The sequence below is a fragment of the Giraffa tippelskirchi genome, chromosome 8, assembly GCF_054371585.1.
Source record: "Giraffa tippelskirchi isolate mGirTip1 chromosome 8, T2T-mGirTip1v1.2.pri, whole genome shotgun sequence".
NCBI lineage: Eukaryota > Metazoa > Chordata > Mammalia > Artiodactyla > Giraffidae > Giraffa > Giraffa tippelskirchi.
In genome coordinates, this window is record NC_137282.1 from 55,152,609 (window position 1) to 55,172,251 (window position 19,643).

A 19,643-nucleotide genomic window follows, 5' to 3' on the forward strand; every position below is an offset into this window, starting at 1 on the left:
ACCACTGAGCCACCTGCTCTAGAAATAAGCAAATACTGACTAGTGTCTTGGAAGAGGAAGCAGGTGGAAGCAAAGGGACCAGGTTCCATTACTGAGAAAGGTAAAGGCAGTCTTCAGTGTTTCTAATTTCCAGTGAACTTTTTCTAGAACCAGGCGGGCACTGAAGAAAATTTGTGGTTTTTTTCAAAACTGAGTTCAAGCAGAAAAATATGATGATGTGAGATTGGCTTTTCCAGCAGCTTGTCATGGGAATTACTGGCAGGGCTTATCTCTCTAGTGTAAAAAGAAAAAACTCCAACTCAAACCTTAGCGTATGTACACCCAGGGAGAGAGACCCCCAGTGGAATATTTGAGGGCTGTCTGAAGGCCCATCTGCACTGAAGCTCATCCTCTGAGGGTCTCCTGCAGCTGACATTTGGTTTATTAGTCATTACCTTGAGTCTGGAAGAGGACATGGCAGCCCACTGCAGTATTCTTGCCTGGAGAATCCCACGGACAGAGGAGCCTGGCGGGCTACAGGCTGTAGGGTCACAGAGAGTCAGACACGACTGACCATGAGCACTCATGCACTTTGACACAAGATGGTAAACATCAGATTTCAAGGCAAAGTATCAGAAAAGGCATGACTGTCATTCCCTGTCACCCCCTTAGCATAAATTGGCTCATCAACCAGGGGGTTGGTCATCCCTTGGGTGCATACCTGCTAAGTTGCTTCAGTCATGCCTTACTCTTTATGACCCCGTGGACTGTAGCCTGCCAGGCTCCTCTGTCCATGGGATTCTCCAGGCAAGGATACTGGAGAGGGTTGCCATGCTCTCCTCCAGGCGATCTTCCTGATCCAGGGATTGAACCTGCATCTCTTATGTCTTGTCTTCTTCATTTACAGGCAGGTTCTTTACCAGTAATGCTACCCAGGAAGCCCTGGTCATCCATTAGTGCCCTGAAGAAATAGCAATAGAATCAGTTTAAATAACATAACAATCATTGCTGGATTGGCTAGTGACAGAAACCATCCACAACTTAGACTAAATAAAAGTGATGCTGTTAGAATAACACTGGGTGGCATTTGGGGACCCAAAGTAAGGAATGTGCTTAGGCCTCAGAAAAGCTTAGAGTCAGGAACTTGAACCCTAGCAGACACCCTCTCCTCTGGTCTCCTCTCTCCCTGTCTGCTTGCCGCACTTCACTGGTTCATTTATTAGAAAACAGGACCGCTACCCAAGTGTCACCTCCCCCAGCCCAGGGTTTTCAGAGACTGGCTTCTCATTTCCAACAGGAGCTCCAGCCCTGGTTGGATCATGTCTCAGCCATGGGCTTAGCAACTCTGAGAATGGAATGGTAAAAACTCCCCCCAAAATGGTAAGTTTCTAGGAAGTAAAACAATGTGCTACTAAGTCGGACTCTGAAGAGAAAAAAAATCCAATCTTTCCAGAAGGCAGGGGAGAGACAGAGAGAGAGAGAGGAGGCAGAATATTGAAATGACTTATCCTCTTTTATAAGCATGAGGGCAGCTGGAGTGTTGTGGGTCTCCCGCTAGCTGAGAAGATCCGGATGAGGAACACAGCCGTGCGCTTGTTCTTGTTTTGGTTGTCCCGGGCCTGCAAACATCAGGACAAAACAGCAAAGGACTCAGTCATGAGGAGGCAGACCCACTGCTGAGGGTCTTCTCTACCTTAGAGATGGTCTGAGAGGGGGTTTGGGAGACTTTGGCTCGTAAAGAAGGAAGTCAGGAAGGGAAGGAATTGGACTCAAGCAGAGAAAGGTTAGTTGAGCCTCTGTCCCTCAGAGTCTGGCGTTGCTGCGCTATGCTCAGCTGTATCTGACTCCTTGCTAACTTACTCCGGCTAAGCAACACCAATAACTAATCATTCAGTGTATGTCCACAGTATCTTGCCTGTTCAGTTTGTCCACACTGCCATCTGGATGGAACCAGGAACGGGAATGGCAGCACTTCAGCTTCCTTGTGCCTATCGTCTTGGGCTGAGGACCAGCTCTCTCTCCTACCCTCACCATCACTTCCAGAGGCTGGGTTGCCTGGAGTAGGACAGGGCATCAGCCACAGCTGATATCTGTCAGAAGCCTTTGATGCACCAGGTGCTATCAAAACACTTGTCATGCATTATTTCACCTTATTTCATGAACACTTAATGACACAGTTATCACTATTGTTCCCAATTTCCAGATGAGAACGTTGAGGCTGAGAGCAGTTACATAACTGAATGACCTTCCCTCAGGATCACTCAGCTTGTGATAGAAACACGTCGGTCAGATTCCAGAATCCCTCACAGTCACACTGACTCATCATGTGACTCAACATCCCTTGTTGCAAATGAAGAAAGAAGAGTTTGCCTCCTAATAGGAGCTGAGATTTGTGGGTTCAGAGACTACAATGGGGGACAAAGAAGACCAGGGCCTCTGCTTGCTCTCAAAATCCATAGGGATAGTGGCATCTCTGGTTCAACCATTTGTCCACTTGTCAACCATTTGTATGACCCAATCAAAACTTTCGGTCAATGAAAAAGAGTAGAATTGCTGAAATCAACCAAGGTCTGAAAACATGAAACTCAGAGAGAGTTTCCCTTCCATCCAGGCCCTCTTGGGGACCCGCAAGACTGGACAGGCGAGAACTCAAGGCTGAAATAAGAGACTGTTCAAGAGAAGTGTACTTGTGGGTTTAGTTATGGATCAGGCTGACTTAGTTTGGATTCCCAGGAGATCCTGAGACAAGGGTTTCCACACAAGTACTTTGACAGCTATTTCAAGTAAGACCAAGTAAGAAATGGGTTTTGCTAGGCGCACACGGGAGAAAGGGTGCATCGCCAAGCAAGTTTCCACTGTGGCCACATGGAGGATAAGCCCACTGGGAGATGGTTTAGAGGGTGAACCTTAAAGTTTCCTGCAAGAAGATCGAGGGTGCTGGGGTGTTTACCCACCACTCTCAACCCAAGGGACACAAATCCTGGACACTCTGGGTCTGTCCCACAAGGGAGCAGATGGGGCTTCTGGCTGACCCTGGACCAAGATATGAGCACAGGGTGGGTATTGACATGGTATTGACATGGATATTGTTGACACATGTGCAATTGTGTCTTTCTGTGTCTTTAGCCAGGGACACGACAGGCAAGTCTTTCCAAGATTTGATTCCACTTATACGAAGTACCTGGAGTAGTCAAATTCATCCAGTCAGAAGGTCGGCTGGAGACACCAGGGGTTGGGGCGTGGGGAGTGGAGTTGGGGGATAGAGAGTTAGCACTCAATGGGGACAGAGTTTCAACTTCAGAAGGTGAAAAGTTTGGGAGGTGGATGATGATGAGAGTTGCACGACAATGTGAATGTACTTAGTGCCTCTGGGCTGAACAGTTAAATATGGTGAAAATAGGATGTTTTTATATTATGTGATCTTTACCACAATAAAAACATTAGAAATTAATAAAATAAAGTAAATTTAAATTAAAAAGAAGATTGGGGTCTCTCAAGGATGAATTCTGAATTTGCTGTGAGGTGAGGAAGAGAAGGAGGGATGATAGACAAGGGGACCCATATCAACAGCATCCATATGACACCTTGGGACAAGAGGTGGGCCATTCGGTGATGCTTTAATATGGAACTGTGCATTGGGAATAAGGTGAAGCTAGTTAAAATGCAAACACCGCCAGAGGGTTTATGAGGCATTCCCAGTATGAGGGAATGAGAATAAGGTCTGCAAATTGAAAGAATGGGGCCTGTACAGAGGTGATAAATAACCCGGTGCTCAGATGCTAAGTTCTTATGTCCTCTTTGTCGCCCATTGGAGAACTTGGAACAAATATTGAAGGGAAAGGTGACTGTATCAGGGCTCTCTATGTAGAAGGTAATGGCAGGCATATTTTAGTTATGTGATAACTGTGCTGGTCTTTAAATGAAATCACACACTCTTTAGAAAGTTGGTTGTTGTTTAGTCACTAAGTTGTGTCCAACTCTTTTGCAACCCATGGACTGTAGCCTGTCAGGCTCCCCTGTCCTCGGGATTTCCCAGGCAAAAATACTAGAATGGGTTTCCATTTCCTTCTCCAGGGGATCTTCCCAATCCAAAGATTGAACCCGGGTATCCTGCATTGACAGGAAGATTCTTTACCACTGAGCCACATGGGAAGTCCCTTATACAGTTACATTTCTAAATAAAAGCAAACACTGTTCAGGTCAGTCAAGAGGAATACAATTATATAATTGATTATTTTGGAATTAGCTATTTCTGTTAACACATTATTGACCAGAGACATATTAATAAGTCTTTTGTTACCTGAGTGTTATTGACCAAAGATGTATCAATACATTTTTAGAGAGGGATACAATTAACCTCGCCGAGCCAAGTTGGTAGAGCTTAAAATTGATCAAAGGTTCATTATGCAACTTCTGATTGTTGTTATCATTCACATTTTGCTCTGTTAGATTTTTGTTCCAACTTGTATATATTATAAGCATAAAGTTTTTGAAAATGAAGCATTGCAAAATTTTGAGTGAAGAATTTTTGGTGATTTCCATGCAGATGCTTTCTCTGATTTTCTGATCAATATATATGTTCGTTTCTCAGAGGATGATAGCTCTTCAGGGTATAGTTCTGATTCAGATGATGTGAATATTAGGCCAAAAAAAGACAAAAATCCTTAATGATTGACTCTGATACGGAAAGTGAAAGTGAAAATGAAACTCATGGTACTGGAGAAAGCTCCTTTGCTTCTACAGAAGAGTGGATTCAAGGCAACATTTCATGAAAATTAGAAGACTTTACACGGGTGACAGTTGTAACTACTGAATGTAATAACCTGCAAAGTGTTAGCAAAATAACAGAATTAATTTCTGGCTGGCCAAAATAAAAATCGCCATACAAAGGACTTAGTTTCTGCAAAAATCCTCTGATCGACAAGGACTTCAATTAGGGAAGCACTTCCGCAGTGGTTGGGGTGTGTGTTGTGGAAGAGGAGGGCCGGGCTTTCAGCTCAGGTTGGTGTCTCATCTATAAACACAAGATAAAAATATATTCATCTCCTAGTATAACTATAGGAATTACAGGGGATTTTACATACAAAACACATAGTATGGCACTAAGTAAAGAGTACCATGTGCTGTACCTACAGTACATGGTAAATGAAGTACCAGCATTAATTTTGTTTGTTCAAGTATCGTGGGATTTTTTTTTGTCTTTTGTAAAAATTAATTTCATTTTATCATGTGTCTATATTGCTATGTATTTTTCTCACATCTTGACATTAAAAAAATCTAAAATTTTTCTGTTCAGTTAATAATCTCAGCAAGCATTATTTTGGTTCAGACACAGGGTAATGAATCGAGATAATAGAATCAGTTTGTTTCAGCAAAATTTACTCCAAAAAAGCAATGAAGGGTGGTGGGCGCACGGAGCTTCCACTGCTAAGATAAAATATCGTAAGATATGAAGTGGTAGACGAAACTTTGGAATAATTTTGTGAGAAAACGATTTCATTAAAATTTAAAATGTCATAATATACTTTTAACAGGAAAAAAAAAAGCATTACAAGTTTTTGAAGGTTATTTTTCCCCCTTTGCAAGGTGATGATAAGCTGCTTAAACTTTAGCTGAAAACCTGGGCCAATTGCTACTTGCAAAATCAAGCAAGTTGGCCTGGGTTTGCCCTGCAGGTGTTATGTCCTGTGTGCAATTCCTTCCAGGTCAGCCTTCCATCCACAAGCCCCAAGGCTCCATTTTTGAGCGGTGAGGTAAGAGCTGCCCTCTGACAGATTGCAAGCTCCAGTGAAAATAACGGAAAATGCTATGGGTTTCTTTCTCCAAAGTTATGTTTGACTATTCTTGAAAGATTTCCCCAGCTCTTCTGTGGGTTCAGATCTGACGACTTAACTGAATCCTGAATCTTTTCCATTGAGCAGAACTGTTGCCTTGCTTGAGTAACTTCACAAATGTTTTCTCTAAAGGGCCAGATAGTAAATGTTTTTGCTCTCTGGGTTATCTGGTCTCTGCCACAAATAGTCAACTCTGAAGTTGTCATATAAAAGCAGCTGAAGACAAAGCCCAAATGAATGGGTGTCATCGAGTTCCAAAAAGCATTACTCAACCACAGCGGCTATGGGCAGGATTTGGTCTCCTGACTGTAGTGTGCTGACCTTTGAGTTACACCATTCGTGAAGTCTAGTTGTTTCTATCGAGCCATTATTTGGACCTGTGGTGGTTATTTCTATCAACTTGGCTGTGCTAGAGTACCCAGTTATTTAATCACACATTAATCTAAGTGCTGCTGTGAAAGGTATTTGGTATGTTTGATATGACATGGCATCTATAGTCAGCTGACTGTAAGGAAAGATTATCTCAGTAATGTGGGTGGGCTTCATCCCATCCGTTGAAAGCTTTAAAAGGGAAAAACAAAACAAAATATAACCCTGAGGGTTCCCCTAGGAAGACAAAATTTTGCCTCAACACTGCAATACCAATCTCTGCCTAAATTTCTAAGCGCTTTTTTTTTCTTCCTGAAGATTTGATCTCCTTTATTGTGTTATTTTCTTTATATATTTATTTGTTTACTCAACTATGTACCCATCCATCCACCTATCTATCCATCCACCCATTCACCTATCCATTCTTCCAACAAGATGTGCTTAGGCCTCAGAAAAGCTTAGAGTCAGGAACTTGAACCCTAGTCTTGTCCATCTCAGTAAGCCAATCCACAGTTATTAAAACCAGAATCCTTGAAGGCAGGCCAGCCTCCTGTTTTTGCCTCTGAGACATATTTCGTCCCCATCATTCACCTTATTTCCAGGCTCCGTCCTACCCCGAGCCCCCTCTGTGGTCTGCACTGAATCAGTTTACCTACACAGGTGCAGCACACCTGTGCATGAGGCACATTAGATAGCAAGCCTTTACTGATTTTATGTACCTTATTTATTTTCTGAATTGAACTACAGTTGGCTTACAGTGTTGTGCCAATCTCTGCTGTTCAGCACCTTGTTTCCTTTGTTTACTTTTGTTCCAAAAGGTAATCTCATGAAGATGAGACATTGCCTCAATTTCCTCTTATACACAGCCAAGATACACAATTCTTCCTCAGCCTCCCTGCCAAACTCACTGTGAGACTCAGAGAGAAAGCAGTGGTGGAGAACCCAACCTTGTATGAAAGAGCCCAAAGTGTAATTTTTCTCTTGGTTCTGTCTGAGCCTGCTTTTCATGTCACCGTGAGATTTGGAATCCATGTGAACCAAAATCATACTTTTGTCTTTTGAAAAAGTTAATATCTAAAGGTGAAGAAGAATAGCAATCACTACCGCTATACCCTATGATTTTATATTCATATATTATACAGAATGCCTTTAAAAAATAAAAATGAGTTGGTATTTATATGTTTGTGTGTGTGTGTGTGTGTGTGTGTGTGTGTGTGTGTGTGGTTAGTTTCTCAGTCGTGTCTGACTCTTTGCAACCGTTTGGACTATAGCCCTCCAGGCTTCTCTGTCCCTGGGATTCTCCAGGCAATACTGGAGTGGGTTGCCATTTCCTTTTCCAGGGGGTCTTCCTGACCCAAGGATCGAACCTGCATCTCCCGCATTGGCAGACGGGTTCCTTACCCACTGATCCATCAGGGAAGCCCATTTATGTTTATGCACTTTAAATTTCCTCTCCTAGAATTTCCTCTTCTGAATTCTTGCCTCCTTTATTTACCCGTCCACCATTGATACCTTCGGCACAGTTTCAGTGCACAAAATTGTAGGAAAATGTTCACGTGTATCACCATGAAAAGTGAGAAAAAGGAAAAAAAATTATCTCCCTCCTCTTTCAGTAGAGGGGTCACGGATCAGCTCACATATTGGCAGATAACCTTGTTCTTTCAAGCTACTGGTGGAGGATGGTAGTGTTGTCGTTCCTGAAGATAATAAGGGACTGATCATTAATCACTAACCTTTTAAAATAATTTCTTTGAAAGAACTTTTAAAGGTAGATTTTAAAACAACATTCCAAGAAATGTGTGTGCCTACTCACTCAGTACTCTGGCTAAACTCACTCACTCGACTCCAGTTGTCTCCAATCTGGTTCAAGAAGGGCCTTTCACTGGCTTTTGGTTTCTGGAAGCTTCTTCATAACTTCCCAGATATTCTCGACAGGGAGAGGAGGGTGATGGTGCGTCAGTAGGGAATGTGCCTGAGAGTAAAGAGATGCCCTAGTTAGGAGCAAAGTGACGTCACAGCTGGTCAAGAAGGCGAAAATCAAGACCGCTGGGGCATCACCTTCTCCAGGCTGCGGCAGGACCAGGAGGCCAGGTCACTCAGACAGACCCTTATTCTTCAACCATCACCTTGTGATGTCAGAGATGGGGACCCCTTCCTGAGAGCTCTGCACAGGGGAGTGAGTCCTTCTTGATTAGACCTCCTTTCCTGCAATCTGACAGCCACCCACCAAACACACACACACAACCCCCTGGCAAGCCAGGCCTGTGGGTCCCTCAGACCTGTCCCCCGCCCCCCAGCTTTACCCCAGAGTGTGGGTTGTTAAGGGCTGCCTTGGTGGCTTAGTGGGTAGAGAATCTGTTTCCAAAGCAGGAGACCTGAGTTCAATCCCTGGAAGATCCCCTGGAGAGGGAAATGACATCTTGCTCCAGTATTCTCGCCTGGGAAATCCCAATGGACAGAGGAGCCTGGCGGGCTACGGTCCATGGGGTCGCAAAGAGTCAGACACCACTTAGCCGTATAAGACAGGGTGTGAAGGCCAGGCCTGGGGGATAAGGGAGGTGGAGTGCCTGTGTGGCACAGGTGATGCTCAGCTTTCCTTCTCCCTGAACCAAGGGGAGCCTGGCCTGGTCTGTGCCCTGCCTCCTGCCTGGGTGAAAGGTCCTTGTCCTTAACAAGAGAACAGGTTACAACCTCCCACTGGGCCTCAGTTTCTCTTCAAGAATATTCCTTCTCCCAGTCTCAGGAAGCTTCTGGTTTCCTTCAAGAAGCAAGTGTGTTGAGATTTTCAAACTCCTAGCCCCCAGATCTTGCCACTCAGGGCCGGGAAAGGGTGGAAGATGGCCCAACCTCCACCTTCAGATGCACCAGCTCCCCTCTGCTTCCACTCTTCCTGGCCTGAGCTCACCTGGGAATGGACTTCTCTATTCCTTACTCTCCTAGCAGCTCCCAGTTTGTGTTCACTACTTACTGCCACACAGACAGGGCCATGCCAGTAGGGCAAGCTACCAAAATTTGGAGTAAATCAGTTTTGTGCAAACCAGACTCCTTAGTTGTTGTTGTTCAGTTGCTAAGTTGTGTCCAACTCTTTGTGACCCCATGGACAGCAGCATGCCAGCTTTCCATGTCCTTCACTATCTCCCCGAGTTTGCTCAAATTCACATCCATTGAGCTGGTGATGCCATCCAACCATCCCATCTTCTGCCATCCCCTTTTCCTCCTGCCTTCAATCTTTCCCAGCATCAGAGTCTTTTCTTCACAAGGCTCTCTAGAGTCCTGCTCTACTTTGTCCCTTGAATATTTGCAAACACAGCCCTCAATGGCATTTTTCAGCAGCAACAGAGTCGGGACAGATAGCCTATTTTGTCTACGAGAACTTGGATTTCAGGTAGTGAAAATCCCATGTAAACAGACTGTTGTATTGGAATTTTGTTCATTTTCTACATTAAAAAAATTTTTTTTAATTTTTATTGGAATAGAGTTTCTTTACAGTGTTGTTAGTTTCTGCTGTGCAGTAAATTGAATCAGCCCTACGTACACATATACCCCCTCTTCCTTGGATTTCCTCCCCATTTAGGTCACACAGGGCACTGGGTAGAGTTGCCTGTGCTGTAGAGTAGGTTCTCATTAGCTTTCTGTTTATATGTAACACTGCATATACGTCAATCCCAATCTCCCAATGATTCCCACCCCTCCCTTTCCCCCTTGGTATCCAATATGTTTGTTCTATGCAAATCAATCAATATGATACACCATTTTAACAAACTGAGGAATAAAAACAATATGATCATCTCAATAGATGCATAAAAAGCTTTTGACAAAATTCAACTCTCCATTTAGGAGAAGGCAATGGCAACCCACTCCAGCGTTCTTGTCTGGAGAATCCCAGGAACGGCGGAGCCTGGTGGGCTGCCGTCTATGTGGTCGCACAGAGTCGAACACGACTGAAGAGACTTAGCAACAGCAGCAGCAACATCTATTTATGATTAAAAACTCTCCAGAAAGTAAGCATAGAGGGAATCTTCCTTATTTTTTAGATGTTTCATTTATGATATCAAGGAAAGCTGTGCTAAAATCAGATGTGATGTTCCTTCATGTGTATATTTCAGGTGACACAGCTGTTCATAGCATGGGGGTAGATTTCAATCTGCACTGTCCTGGTGTGCAAAGATGATATTTTTTGTTTTTCTATAATTTACATTTGTGACTCCATTGCATTGGGGTGGTGGAAATGTTTGCCAGCTTGGCTTATCTCAACATGTCTGGGGTTGTATTTAAATTCTAGGAAGATTGTAAGAGGAGATCAGTTCAGTTCAGTCACTCAGTCATGTCTGACTCTTTGGGGCCCCATGAACCGCAACATGCCAGGCCTCCCTGTCCATCACCAACTCCCGGAGTCCACCCAAACCCATGTCCATCGAGTCGGTGATGCCAACCAACCATCTCATCCTCTGTCGTCCCCTTCTCCTCCTGCCCCCAATCTTTCCCAGTTTCAGCTTCAACATCAGTCCTTCCATTGAACACCCAGGACTGATCTCCTTTGGGATGGACTGGTTGCATCTCCTTGCAGTCCAAAGGACTCTCAAGAGTCTTCTCCAACACCACAGTTCAAAAGCATCAATTCTTTGGCACTCAGCTTTCTTCACAGTCCGACTCTTACATCCATACATGACCACTGGAACAACAATAGCCTTGACTAGATGGACCTTTGTTGACAAAGTAATGTCTCTGCTTTTTAATATGCTACCTAGGTTGGTCATAACTTTCCTTCCAAGGAGTAAGCGTCTTTTAATTTCATGGCTGCAATCACCATCTGCAGTGATTTTGGAGCCCAAAAAAATTAAGTCAGCCACTCTTTCCACTGTTTCCCCATCTATTTGCCATGAAGTGATGGGACTGGATGCCATGATCTTAGTTTTCTGATCTTAGTTTCTGTTGAGCTTTAAGCCAACTTTTTTACTCTCCTCTTTTAATTTCATCAAGAGGCTCTTTAGTTCTTCACTTTCTGCCATAAGGGTGGTGTCATCTGCATATTTGAGGTTATTGATATTTTTCCGGGCAATCTTGATTCCAGCTTGTGCTTCATCCAGCCCAGCGTTTCTCATGATGTACTCTGCATATAAGTTAAATAAGCAGGGTGACAATATACAGCCTTGACGTACTCCTTTTCCTATTCGGAACCAGTCTGTTGTTTCATGTCTGGTTCTAACTGTTGCTTCCTGACCTGCTTACAGGTTTCTCAAAAGGCAGGTCAGGTGGTCTGGTATTCCCATCTCTTTCAGAATTTTCCACAGTTTATTGTAATCCACACAGTCAAAGGCTTTGTCATAGTCAATAAAGCAGAAATAGATGTTTTTTCTGGAAGTCTCTTGAAGAGATAAGAGAGAGCTTATAACACCCAGCACTTGAATGTCTAGAGTCCTAGCATCTCCTCTAATATCTCTGCATCATCCTCCATCTCTGTACATCGGGTGACCATGTTACATCTGTACCCAGGATTCATTCTGCCTCTTCCACACACATTGGACCAGAGCAACCCCATGAAGCTGAGTGGGTGACTTCCATGCCATGCTTGACTGCACAGAGTATTTTGCTGTTCTGCATCTCACTGGGGTCCCATGAACTCTGCAAGGCTGCTTTAGTCCTTCCAGCAAGACACCCTGCACAGGCACTTCTACTCTGGGTCCTTGTGGTTGTTGCTATTTAGTCACTCAGTCTTGTCTGACTCTTTGCCACCCACAGATTGTGGCCTGCCAGGCTCCTCTGTCCATAGGGTTTCCCAGGCAAGAATACTGGAGTGAGTTGCCATTTCCTTCTCCAGGGGATCTTCCTGACCTAGGGAGCGAACCTGGATCGAACCTGGGTCTCCTTGCATTGGCAGGCAGAGTCTTTACCACTGAACCACTGGGCTGCTTGCTTATCCTCTACGTGGTTGCTGCTGCTGCTAAGTCGTTTCAGTCATGTCTGACTCTGTGTGACCCCATAGACGGCAGCCCACCAGGCTCCCCCATCCCTGGGATTCTCCAGGCAAGAACACTGGAGTGGGTTGCCATTTCCTTCTCCAGTGCGTGAAAGTGAAAGTGAAGTCGCTCAGCCATGCCTGACTCGTAGTGACTCCATGAACTGCAGCCTACCAGGCTCCTCCGTCCATGGGATTTTCCAGGCAAGAGGACTGGAGTGGGCTGCCATTGCCTTCTCCGTCTCTACATGGAACCAGACCAAACCCTCAGACAGTCTGGAATCCTTGTCCTCATGCCTGAAGCTTAGACCAGGGGAAGAAGTGGTGCCCTGCTTTGCTCAGAGCCTCCTCAACATCTTAGCTCTCCTTGCTTTTATGATAATTGTTCTCGCTCCAGCCTGGGGATGTTTATCGTTCCCAGGCAGCAAGGGTGGACAAGCTTCTTTACTTGGAACCTAGACTTGTAAATCCCAAAGCCTTTATAGGATTTCTGCTACGACCTTACTTCCCTGAGCTCCTGAATTCTGCTCTTTTTGGTTTCCCTAAGAGAGTGAAAGGGTAAAAAGTCCAAGCAAATACAGAAGAGTCATGTCAGTTAATACTGAAATGTTTTATCTGAGACCAAGACTTTCTCTTTTTCATCAGCTCTATTTATTAAATGACCATTTATCAAATGCCTGCTTTCTGATAGAAATGTACTCAGGTCTTAGAAGGCATAAGTGAATATAACACAGTACCTATCTCTTTAAGGCCTAATGATTCAGGAAGGTGATGAAAAAAAATGAGCTGCCTCGGGGTGAAAAGCTTGATAACAGGGTGTAGATAAAGCACTTTGATAGCGCTGGTGAGGTCACCGGAGCTGACTGGAGCACCTGTGTTGTTTCTCGGGTATCATTTGGAGCTCAGGAATCGCTGTGTCCAGAATGTGAAATGACTGCTTCACCACTGATGTGAAGCAATTGGGTCATCCTTTCCGAAGTGATGGAGCAAGACAATTTGTAGATCCTGTTTTAAACATTGAAAATGTGTCCCTCAGCTGCTCACGGCTGACAAGAAAAGCTTCATCCGTAGTCGGTACACCAGTGTGGAGACAGGCCTTCTACGGGGAATGCATCACACTGATGAACACTCTCTTATCAAAAGAAAAATTGCTGAATTTTTTGCTCACCAATTAAGTAAGATGCCTTACTGCTTAGCCCCTCTGTTTAGAAGTCCCACTTTTAGATTTGGAAAATCTACAAGAGAGGTCTTACCCAGTGGGCTCTAGGATTCCTTTAACAAATTCACCCCATTCTCTCAAGAGTCCCCCCTCCATCCCTATGAACACCACATGATCAGGTGACTCAGTGACTCAGGAGCCCGTGTGGCTCCTGGATTGGATAAAATTAATACTGTTAAGATGTTTGTACTACCCAATGTCATCAACAGATTCAGTGCAATTCTTATCAAAATTCCAGCGGCACTTTTCACAGAAATACAATCCTAAATCTTATCAATACGAAATCACACCGGCATGTCCAAAATGGATCACCCCCACAAATGCCTCCCTGACTCCAGGGCTTAAGGCATATCTTCTGGGGATTCTGTAAGTCTGAATTTATTGATCTTATCACTGCTCTGGAAGAATTACATTGCAAACAGTATTTTTTTCCCTAAATTGTTAAGTCCTCTGAGAGAAGTTTCTCCAAATCATATACAATTCTCTGCCCAGCAACTAGCCAGGTGGCCACACGTGGTACGCACTGAGAATGTGGTGGCCCTGAAGCCATCAGAGAACACTTGCTTGCAAAACTCCCTCAAGGAAGAGGTGGAGAAATACGGTCATTCTCATACTCCGCCTGACTTCATGGTATCAGGAACTTGCCAGTTACCACCTGTGTACTACACAAGGATATAATTTGTGTCCATGTTTCACCTGAACTTGCTGAGTCTTGTCAGGAGAGCTGTTTAAGAACAGCACAAAGACTACATTTGTAGTCCATCCATGGTGTGGCAGAATTTAAATAGTTTTTTTTTTTTCTTTAGAAATAAAATTGGGGAAAAAAATTCTTTTTGTATATAATTTATTTATATTCTATCATTTTGCCAAGGAAGATAGAAAATGGCTTAAGAAGATACAATATTTCAACATAATAAAAAATTTAGGAATATCTAAGAGAAGCATTTTTCAAAAGCCAAATAAAGGAGAAGGTTCTGAAGCTAAAACAGAGCCAGAGGGAGGGTCTCCTAGCAAGTCAGACAGCCTTAGCCATAGTAGGGGGTGAGCTTCAGGTTTAGTTCTGGCCCCAATGTGGCTAAAAAGAAGACACAAATGATATCAGACTCAGAGCTGAATTTCAAAAAGGCATAGACTGGTCAGGAAAGTATCTGCTCTCCTGAAACCGAGGGAAGAGCTATTTCTCCCTGAAGTCTTCACAGGGAAGGCTTTCTGCAAAAGGATGTACGTGATTCTCAATCACAAGCCTGTCTGAGACAGTCTGAGATGTGCCCCAAGTCCACAGGTCAGAGGTCATCCCAAAGGGATGAAGGAAAAAAGACGTGGATGCTCTGCCTTATTTCAGTGACACTCTTCTCAGGGTTGCTCTCTTGGGTCACTACACTGTCTTTCTTTATCTCTGAATCCAATATAAAATCTTCTCGGAGCACTACTTTCCCCATCAAATGTGTTTTATTTTTTAAATACAGTTGCAAGTGATATGTTTGTATATAAGCAAGGATTGTGAAATTCTGTCTTTCTCATATGTTCTGTTAAAAAGAGTGAAGTGACCTATGTGCACTTGTTGTTCAATGGCTAAGTCGTGAATGACTCTTTGCAACCCCATGGACTGCAGCACAGCAGGCTTCCCTGTCCTTCACTATCTCCCAGAGTTTGCTCAAATTCATGTCCAGTGAGTCAGTGATGCCATCCAAGCATCTCATCCTCTACTGCCCCCTTCTCCTCCTGCCCTCAATCTTTCCCTGCATCAGGGTCTTTTTCAGTGAGTTGGCTCTTTGCATAAGGTGGTCAAAGTATCGGAGCTTCAGCTTCAAGACCAGTCCTTCCAGTGAATGTTCAGGTCGATTTCCTTTAGGATCAAATGCTTTGATCTCCATGCTGTCCAAGGGACTCTCAAGAGTCTTCTCCAGCACCCCAGTTCAAAAACATCAATTCTTTGGCACTCAGCCTTCTTTATGGTCCAACTGTGTGCACTGCATGTATGTAAAATCGATAGCTAGTGGGAAACTGCTGTATAGCACAGGGAGCTCAGCTTAGGGCTCTGTGATGATCTAGATGGGTGGGATGGGGGTTGGGAGGGAAGTACAGGAGGGACCTATGAAGACTTACAGCCAATTCACTTTGCTGTATAGCAGACACTAACACTGTAAGGCAACTATGTATGCATGATAAGTTGCTTCAGTTGTGTCTGACTCTGCGATCCTATGGCTCCTCTGTCCATGAGATTCTCCAGGCAAGAATACTGGAGTGGGTTGCCATGCCCTCCTCCAGGGGATCTTCCCCACCCAGAGATCAAATCTACATCTCATTATGTTTCCTACACTTCCCTCCAAAAAAGTCAGGTGAAGTGAGGACCCCAGAGCACTGACTTGTAGATGTCTCCATGAAGCTCCAGCCCTGACTTACCTGAGGCCCAGGTGCATGCACAGGATGAAGGGAGTGGCCGATTTCTGATCCCTGGTCTCCTTCAGTTGTCTTAAAGGCGCCTGACACTGACCCCATTGAGGGCTGGAATCAGCATGCGTTCCGTGCGGGTGGTCAGGGCATCCCACTCACGCATGCATCTCTTCACCCCGAGACAGGGAGAGGGAGTCTCTGTCCTGCAGATGCCTGCATTTCTTTTCTTTATAAATTGTTTTTCTTTTTAATGACATAAACCCCAGGTATTTTCCTGGGCATGGCCCTCCTGCTGGAGAACCCCGACAGGTTGATTGGGCTCCACCCCTGGAAGCATCATACCTGTCAGGATGGGGTCATCCCTGACAGGGGGGCCAGCAGCTGTGAGAGCAGGCAGAGGTCTCCCCAGTGTTGCTAGTGAGGCAGCAGAAGTTGGTGGGGCATTCCTAGGGGTTGAGAAACCTAGGCTTGGAGAAGGGAAGGGGCTGAGACTACAGCACATGCTCTGGGACAAAGACCCAGCTCCACAACAGCGCCTCCCAACTGGGGGTAATCTTGCTGCCCAAGGGACTTTCGTCAGCAGAGAGTTTCTGTTGTCATGACCTAGGGCATCCTACCAGCATGTAATGGCCAGGGGTGTTGCTCAGCATCCTACAAAGCACAGGGCAGCCCCACAAAGAAGAATTATCCAGCCCAAAATGTCGGCAGCACAGAGGGCCAGAAACTCTGCTCCAGAAAGAAGCGCGGAGAAAACTGGGCCAGCAGCGGGGGTCGCTTAGAGCAGAGACACGCAGAGGACAAAGAGCAAGCGGCAGTAGCAGGAGGAGCCCAAATACCAAAGTTCTTTTCTTTAAATCTTTTTATTTTTGTATTGGGATATAGCCGATTAACAATGTTGTGACGGCTTCAGGTGAACAGCAAAGGAGTCAGCCATCAGAGAAGTTGGTACCATGCACATATGAACCAATGGTGAGTGAGACTGTTAGTCACTCAACCCTTTCCAGCTCTTTGTGACCCCATGGACTGTAGCCGGCCACCCTCCTCTGTCCATGCGACTCTCCAGGCAGGAATACTGGAGTGGGTTGCCATGCCCTCCTCCAGGGGATCTTCCCGACCCGGGGATCAAACCTGCATCTCTTATGTCTCCTGCATTGCCAAATAAGTTCTTTACTAGTGGTGCCACCTACTGATATGTAAATTTTTTGGCGTATATACATAAGGAACAATCAATGGTTTCTACCTCTTTGTACAACTGCCATAGTCACTTATGTATAATATCTGTGATGACTGGCATTTTTATGTCAAAACTAGTTACAATATTCCAATTGAAATTTACGATTTACGGCATGTCTATTTTTTCTATCATTTCAATACAGTCAGTAAATCTTTCATGTGTAGTAATGGAGTTGGTTTTAACATAATTATATCTTCTCCTGTGCCATACTCATTTACTATGAGCTACTTCTCTCATACAATCAAAGCAAAGAGAAGTATTTGATTTGTATATTTTTATTTCACACCTAACCTGATTTCTTAGGAGCATTATATATATCTTTTGAATTGTATTAAACATATAGAAACAGATCACTGTTTATCCAAAAAAGAGGAGATATATGTATACCTTTAGCTAATTCACTTTGCTGTACAGAAAAAAACTAACATAACATTGTAGAGTAGCTATACTCCAATAAAAATTTAAAAATAAAAAATATTCAAACTCATCAGATCCCCAGGGGTAGTTATGAGAAAGTGACAAAATCAGAGATTTGACAATGGCAGACTCTCTTGCAAGTGATTTCAGATGCTGCCATTTCTTATAAAAAAAAAAAGTTGCCTCTTAGAAGATCACATGGAATTACGTAAAGTTCAAAGCCTAGAATGTTTCTCAATTTAGTTGAAATCACACATTATTTATAATGTCTGTATAGTTTGCGATGATATGTAAGCATTAAACTTTATCTGAAAGTGAAAGTTGCTCAGTCATGTCTGACTCTTTGTGACCCCATGGATACAGTCCATGGAATTCTCCAAGCCAGAATACTGGAGTGGGTAGCCCTTCCCTTCTCCAGGGGATCTTCCCAACCCAGGGATCAAACCCAGGTCTCTTGCATTGCAGGCAGATTCTTTACCAGCTGAGCCACCAGGGAAGCCCTTTATCTATTGTCTTTCTATTGGGATAGACATAGAGTTAGTTCAGACCCACTCTGCCTTCCCTGTCCGCATCCTTCCAGTAGAGCTTTGCTACTCACTGCAGTGAATAGTGGGTGATTGTGCTTTACACTGCAGACACAAGTGTAGTAAAGATGCAATCTCTCTCCTTCATGAAGTTTAATCACAGTTGGAAGAAACATGTGGAAATTAGCAATTACCTTACCACAGGATAACTTCTGAGAGAGAGGTGTTCACAGAGAATAGACAAGATTCTCCCAAAAATGCTTAAGCCAGGTTTTAAAGGATGAGCACAGTTGGCTAAAATATCAGAAGTGGTGATGTGGTGAGTGAAAGGATAGAGATATTAGACTTCAAGCAGGAAATGTGCAAGAGTTCTAATGCTAGAGAGAGAACAAGCCATTCGAAGGACCCCACTGAGAAGGGATTAAGTACAACAATCCACGTACAATACTTACACAATACTTTGGTCACCTGATGTGAAGAGACAACTCAGAAAAGGCCCTGATGCTGGGAAATATTGAAGGCAGGAGGAGAAGAAAAGACAGAGGATGAGATGGTTGGATGGCATTACCGACTCGGTGGACATGAGTTTGAGCAAGCTCTGGGAGTTGGTAATGGGCAGGGAAGCCTGGCATGCTGCAGTCCAAGGGATCACAAAAAGTCGGACATGACTAATCAACTAAACAACAACACTTAGACACTAAGCACAGTACCTGACAAATGACATCTGATAAATGTGGGGTGATGGTTTGGTGGTTATTTGGGGTGATGATAATTTTGTTGTTGCTGGCAGTTGTTGCTGTGGGGGTGTTGGTATCAATTTTGTTGTGGTCAGTGGATGCCGTGGTGGTTTCATTGTTGCTGAGAGATATTGTGGGGGTGGTTTTGCTATTTTTGATGGTGGCGGCGGTCACAGTAGCTTTGTTGTTGTTGATTTTGTTGTCATTGGTGTTTACATAGTTTTTGGTGGTGCTGCTGCTGCTGGTGATTTTGTTGTTGCTGATCGTGGTGTTGGTGGTGGTTGTGATGGTGAGTAAGGAATTGTCCATGGCAGGAGTGATAATAAGAGTGATAAGAGTGGCTAGAGTTGAGGTCAGGCTCACCTCTTTAATTTGATTGTCTTCTGTTCATAAAATGTGTTTTGCTGGGCCTCTGTAACGCAATGGAAGATGGGTAATGCAGTTTTGTCCCTCAAAGTCCACAATGACAGTACACTCTCCCTTTGGGAAAAGACCACAGGCCCATAATAATTAGATGCTAAAATACTCGCGCCTTGAAGCTATTGATCTCAACATCTTTTGACAGAGAAGAGTCACGATCTTCATGGCAACGACAGAGAATCACTGAAACTATCTCCCAAATTTAAAACTGTCAATCCATCTGCAAGCTGAATTGGCAGACATGAAACCCCAGGGTGGCAGATGGTGGCAAGCTCCCAAATGCCAATTTGACCCCAGGCTGAAACATTTCTGTGCACACTCTGATTTCTATCCTGCACTCTCTCACTTCCATCTGCTTGGGAGGCCCGTTGCCCATCTGAGAACTGGGAACATCTTTATTGTGCAGCAGAGGCACATCACGGTGGAGGGCTGCGTGGGGCCATCTCACAGCCTGAATGACCATCTCTGAGCCAGCGGTGTAGACATGGCCGAACCAACGGCAACCGGCTAGGGTCTCATCTGGAATGATAATGGTGGCCGTGTTCCAAGCATCCATTCTC

The 19,643-nt window shown here is 44.3% G+C and overlaps 1 protein-coding gene across 4 annotated transcripts; it reads right to left on the reverse strand.

Moving 5' to 3' along the window:
- Nucleotides 1–1,475: 1,475 nt before the first annotated feature.
- LOC145517983 (uncharacterized) lies at nt 1,476–19,615 on the reverse strand. Of its 4 annotated transcripts, XR_014062471.1 has the most exons (4): nt 18,637–19,604; nt 8,022–8,154; nt 4,280–4,993; nt 1,476–1,598 (listed from the first exon to the last, which is right to left on the reverse strand). XR_014062471.1 is itself a non-coding variant. In XM_081521328.1 (3 exons), the coding sequence occupies exons 1-2, from the start codon at nt 18,970–18,972 to the stop codon at nt 8,062–8,064; spliced, it is 429 nt and encodes a 142-aa protein (XP_081377454.1). In that variant the 5' UTR covers nt 18,973–19,604; the 3' UTR covers nt 1,476–1,598; nt 8,022–8,061. The 4 variants fall into 4 exon arrangements, 2 of the variants coding, with proteins under 2 accessions (XP_081377454.1, XP_081377453.1); XR_014062472.1 differs by lacking the exon at nt 8,022–8,154 and having other exon boundaries at nt 18,637–19,562; XM_081521328.1 differs by lacking the exon at nt 4,280–4,993.
- Between the last annotated feature and the right edge of the window lie 28 nt (nt 19,616–19,643).

Bases quoted from the DNA above. Each gene is read 5' to 3' on its own strand.
- LOC145517983 (XM_081521327.1), bottom strand. From the start codon at position 18,972: ATGGACAATTCCTTACTCACCATCACAACCACCACCAACACCACGATC. The intron at 1,599-18,636 runs GTACTGTGCTTA...TGATGTTTGCAG, and splicing joins TATCAGATGTCATTTGTCAG to GCCCGGGACAACCAAAACAA.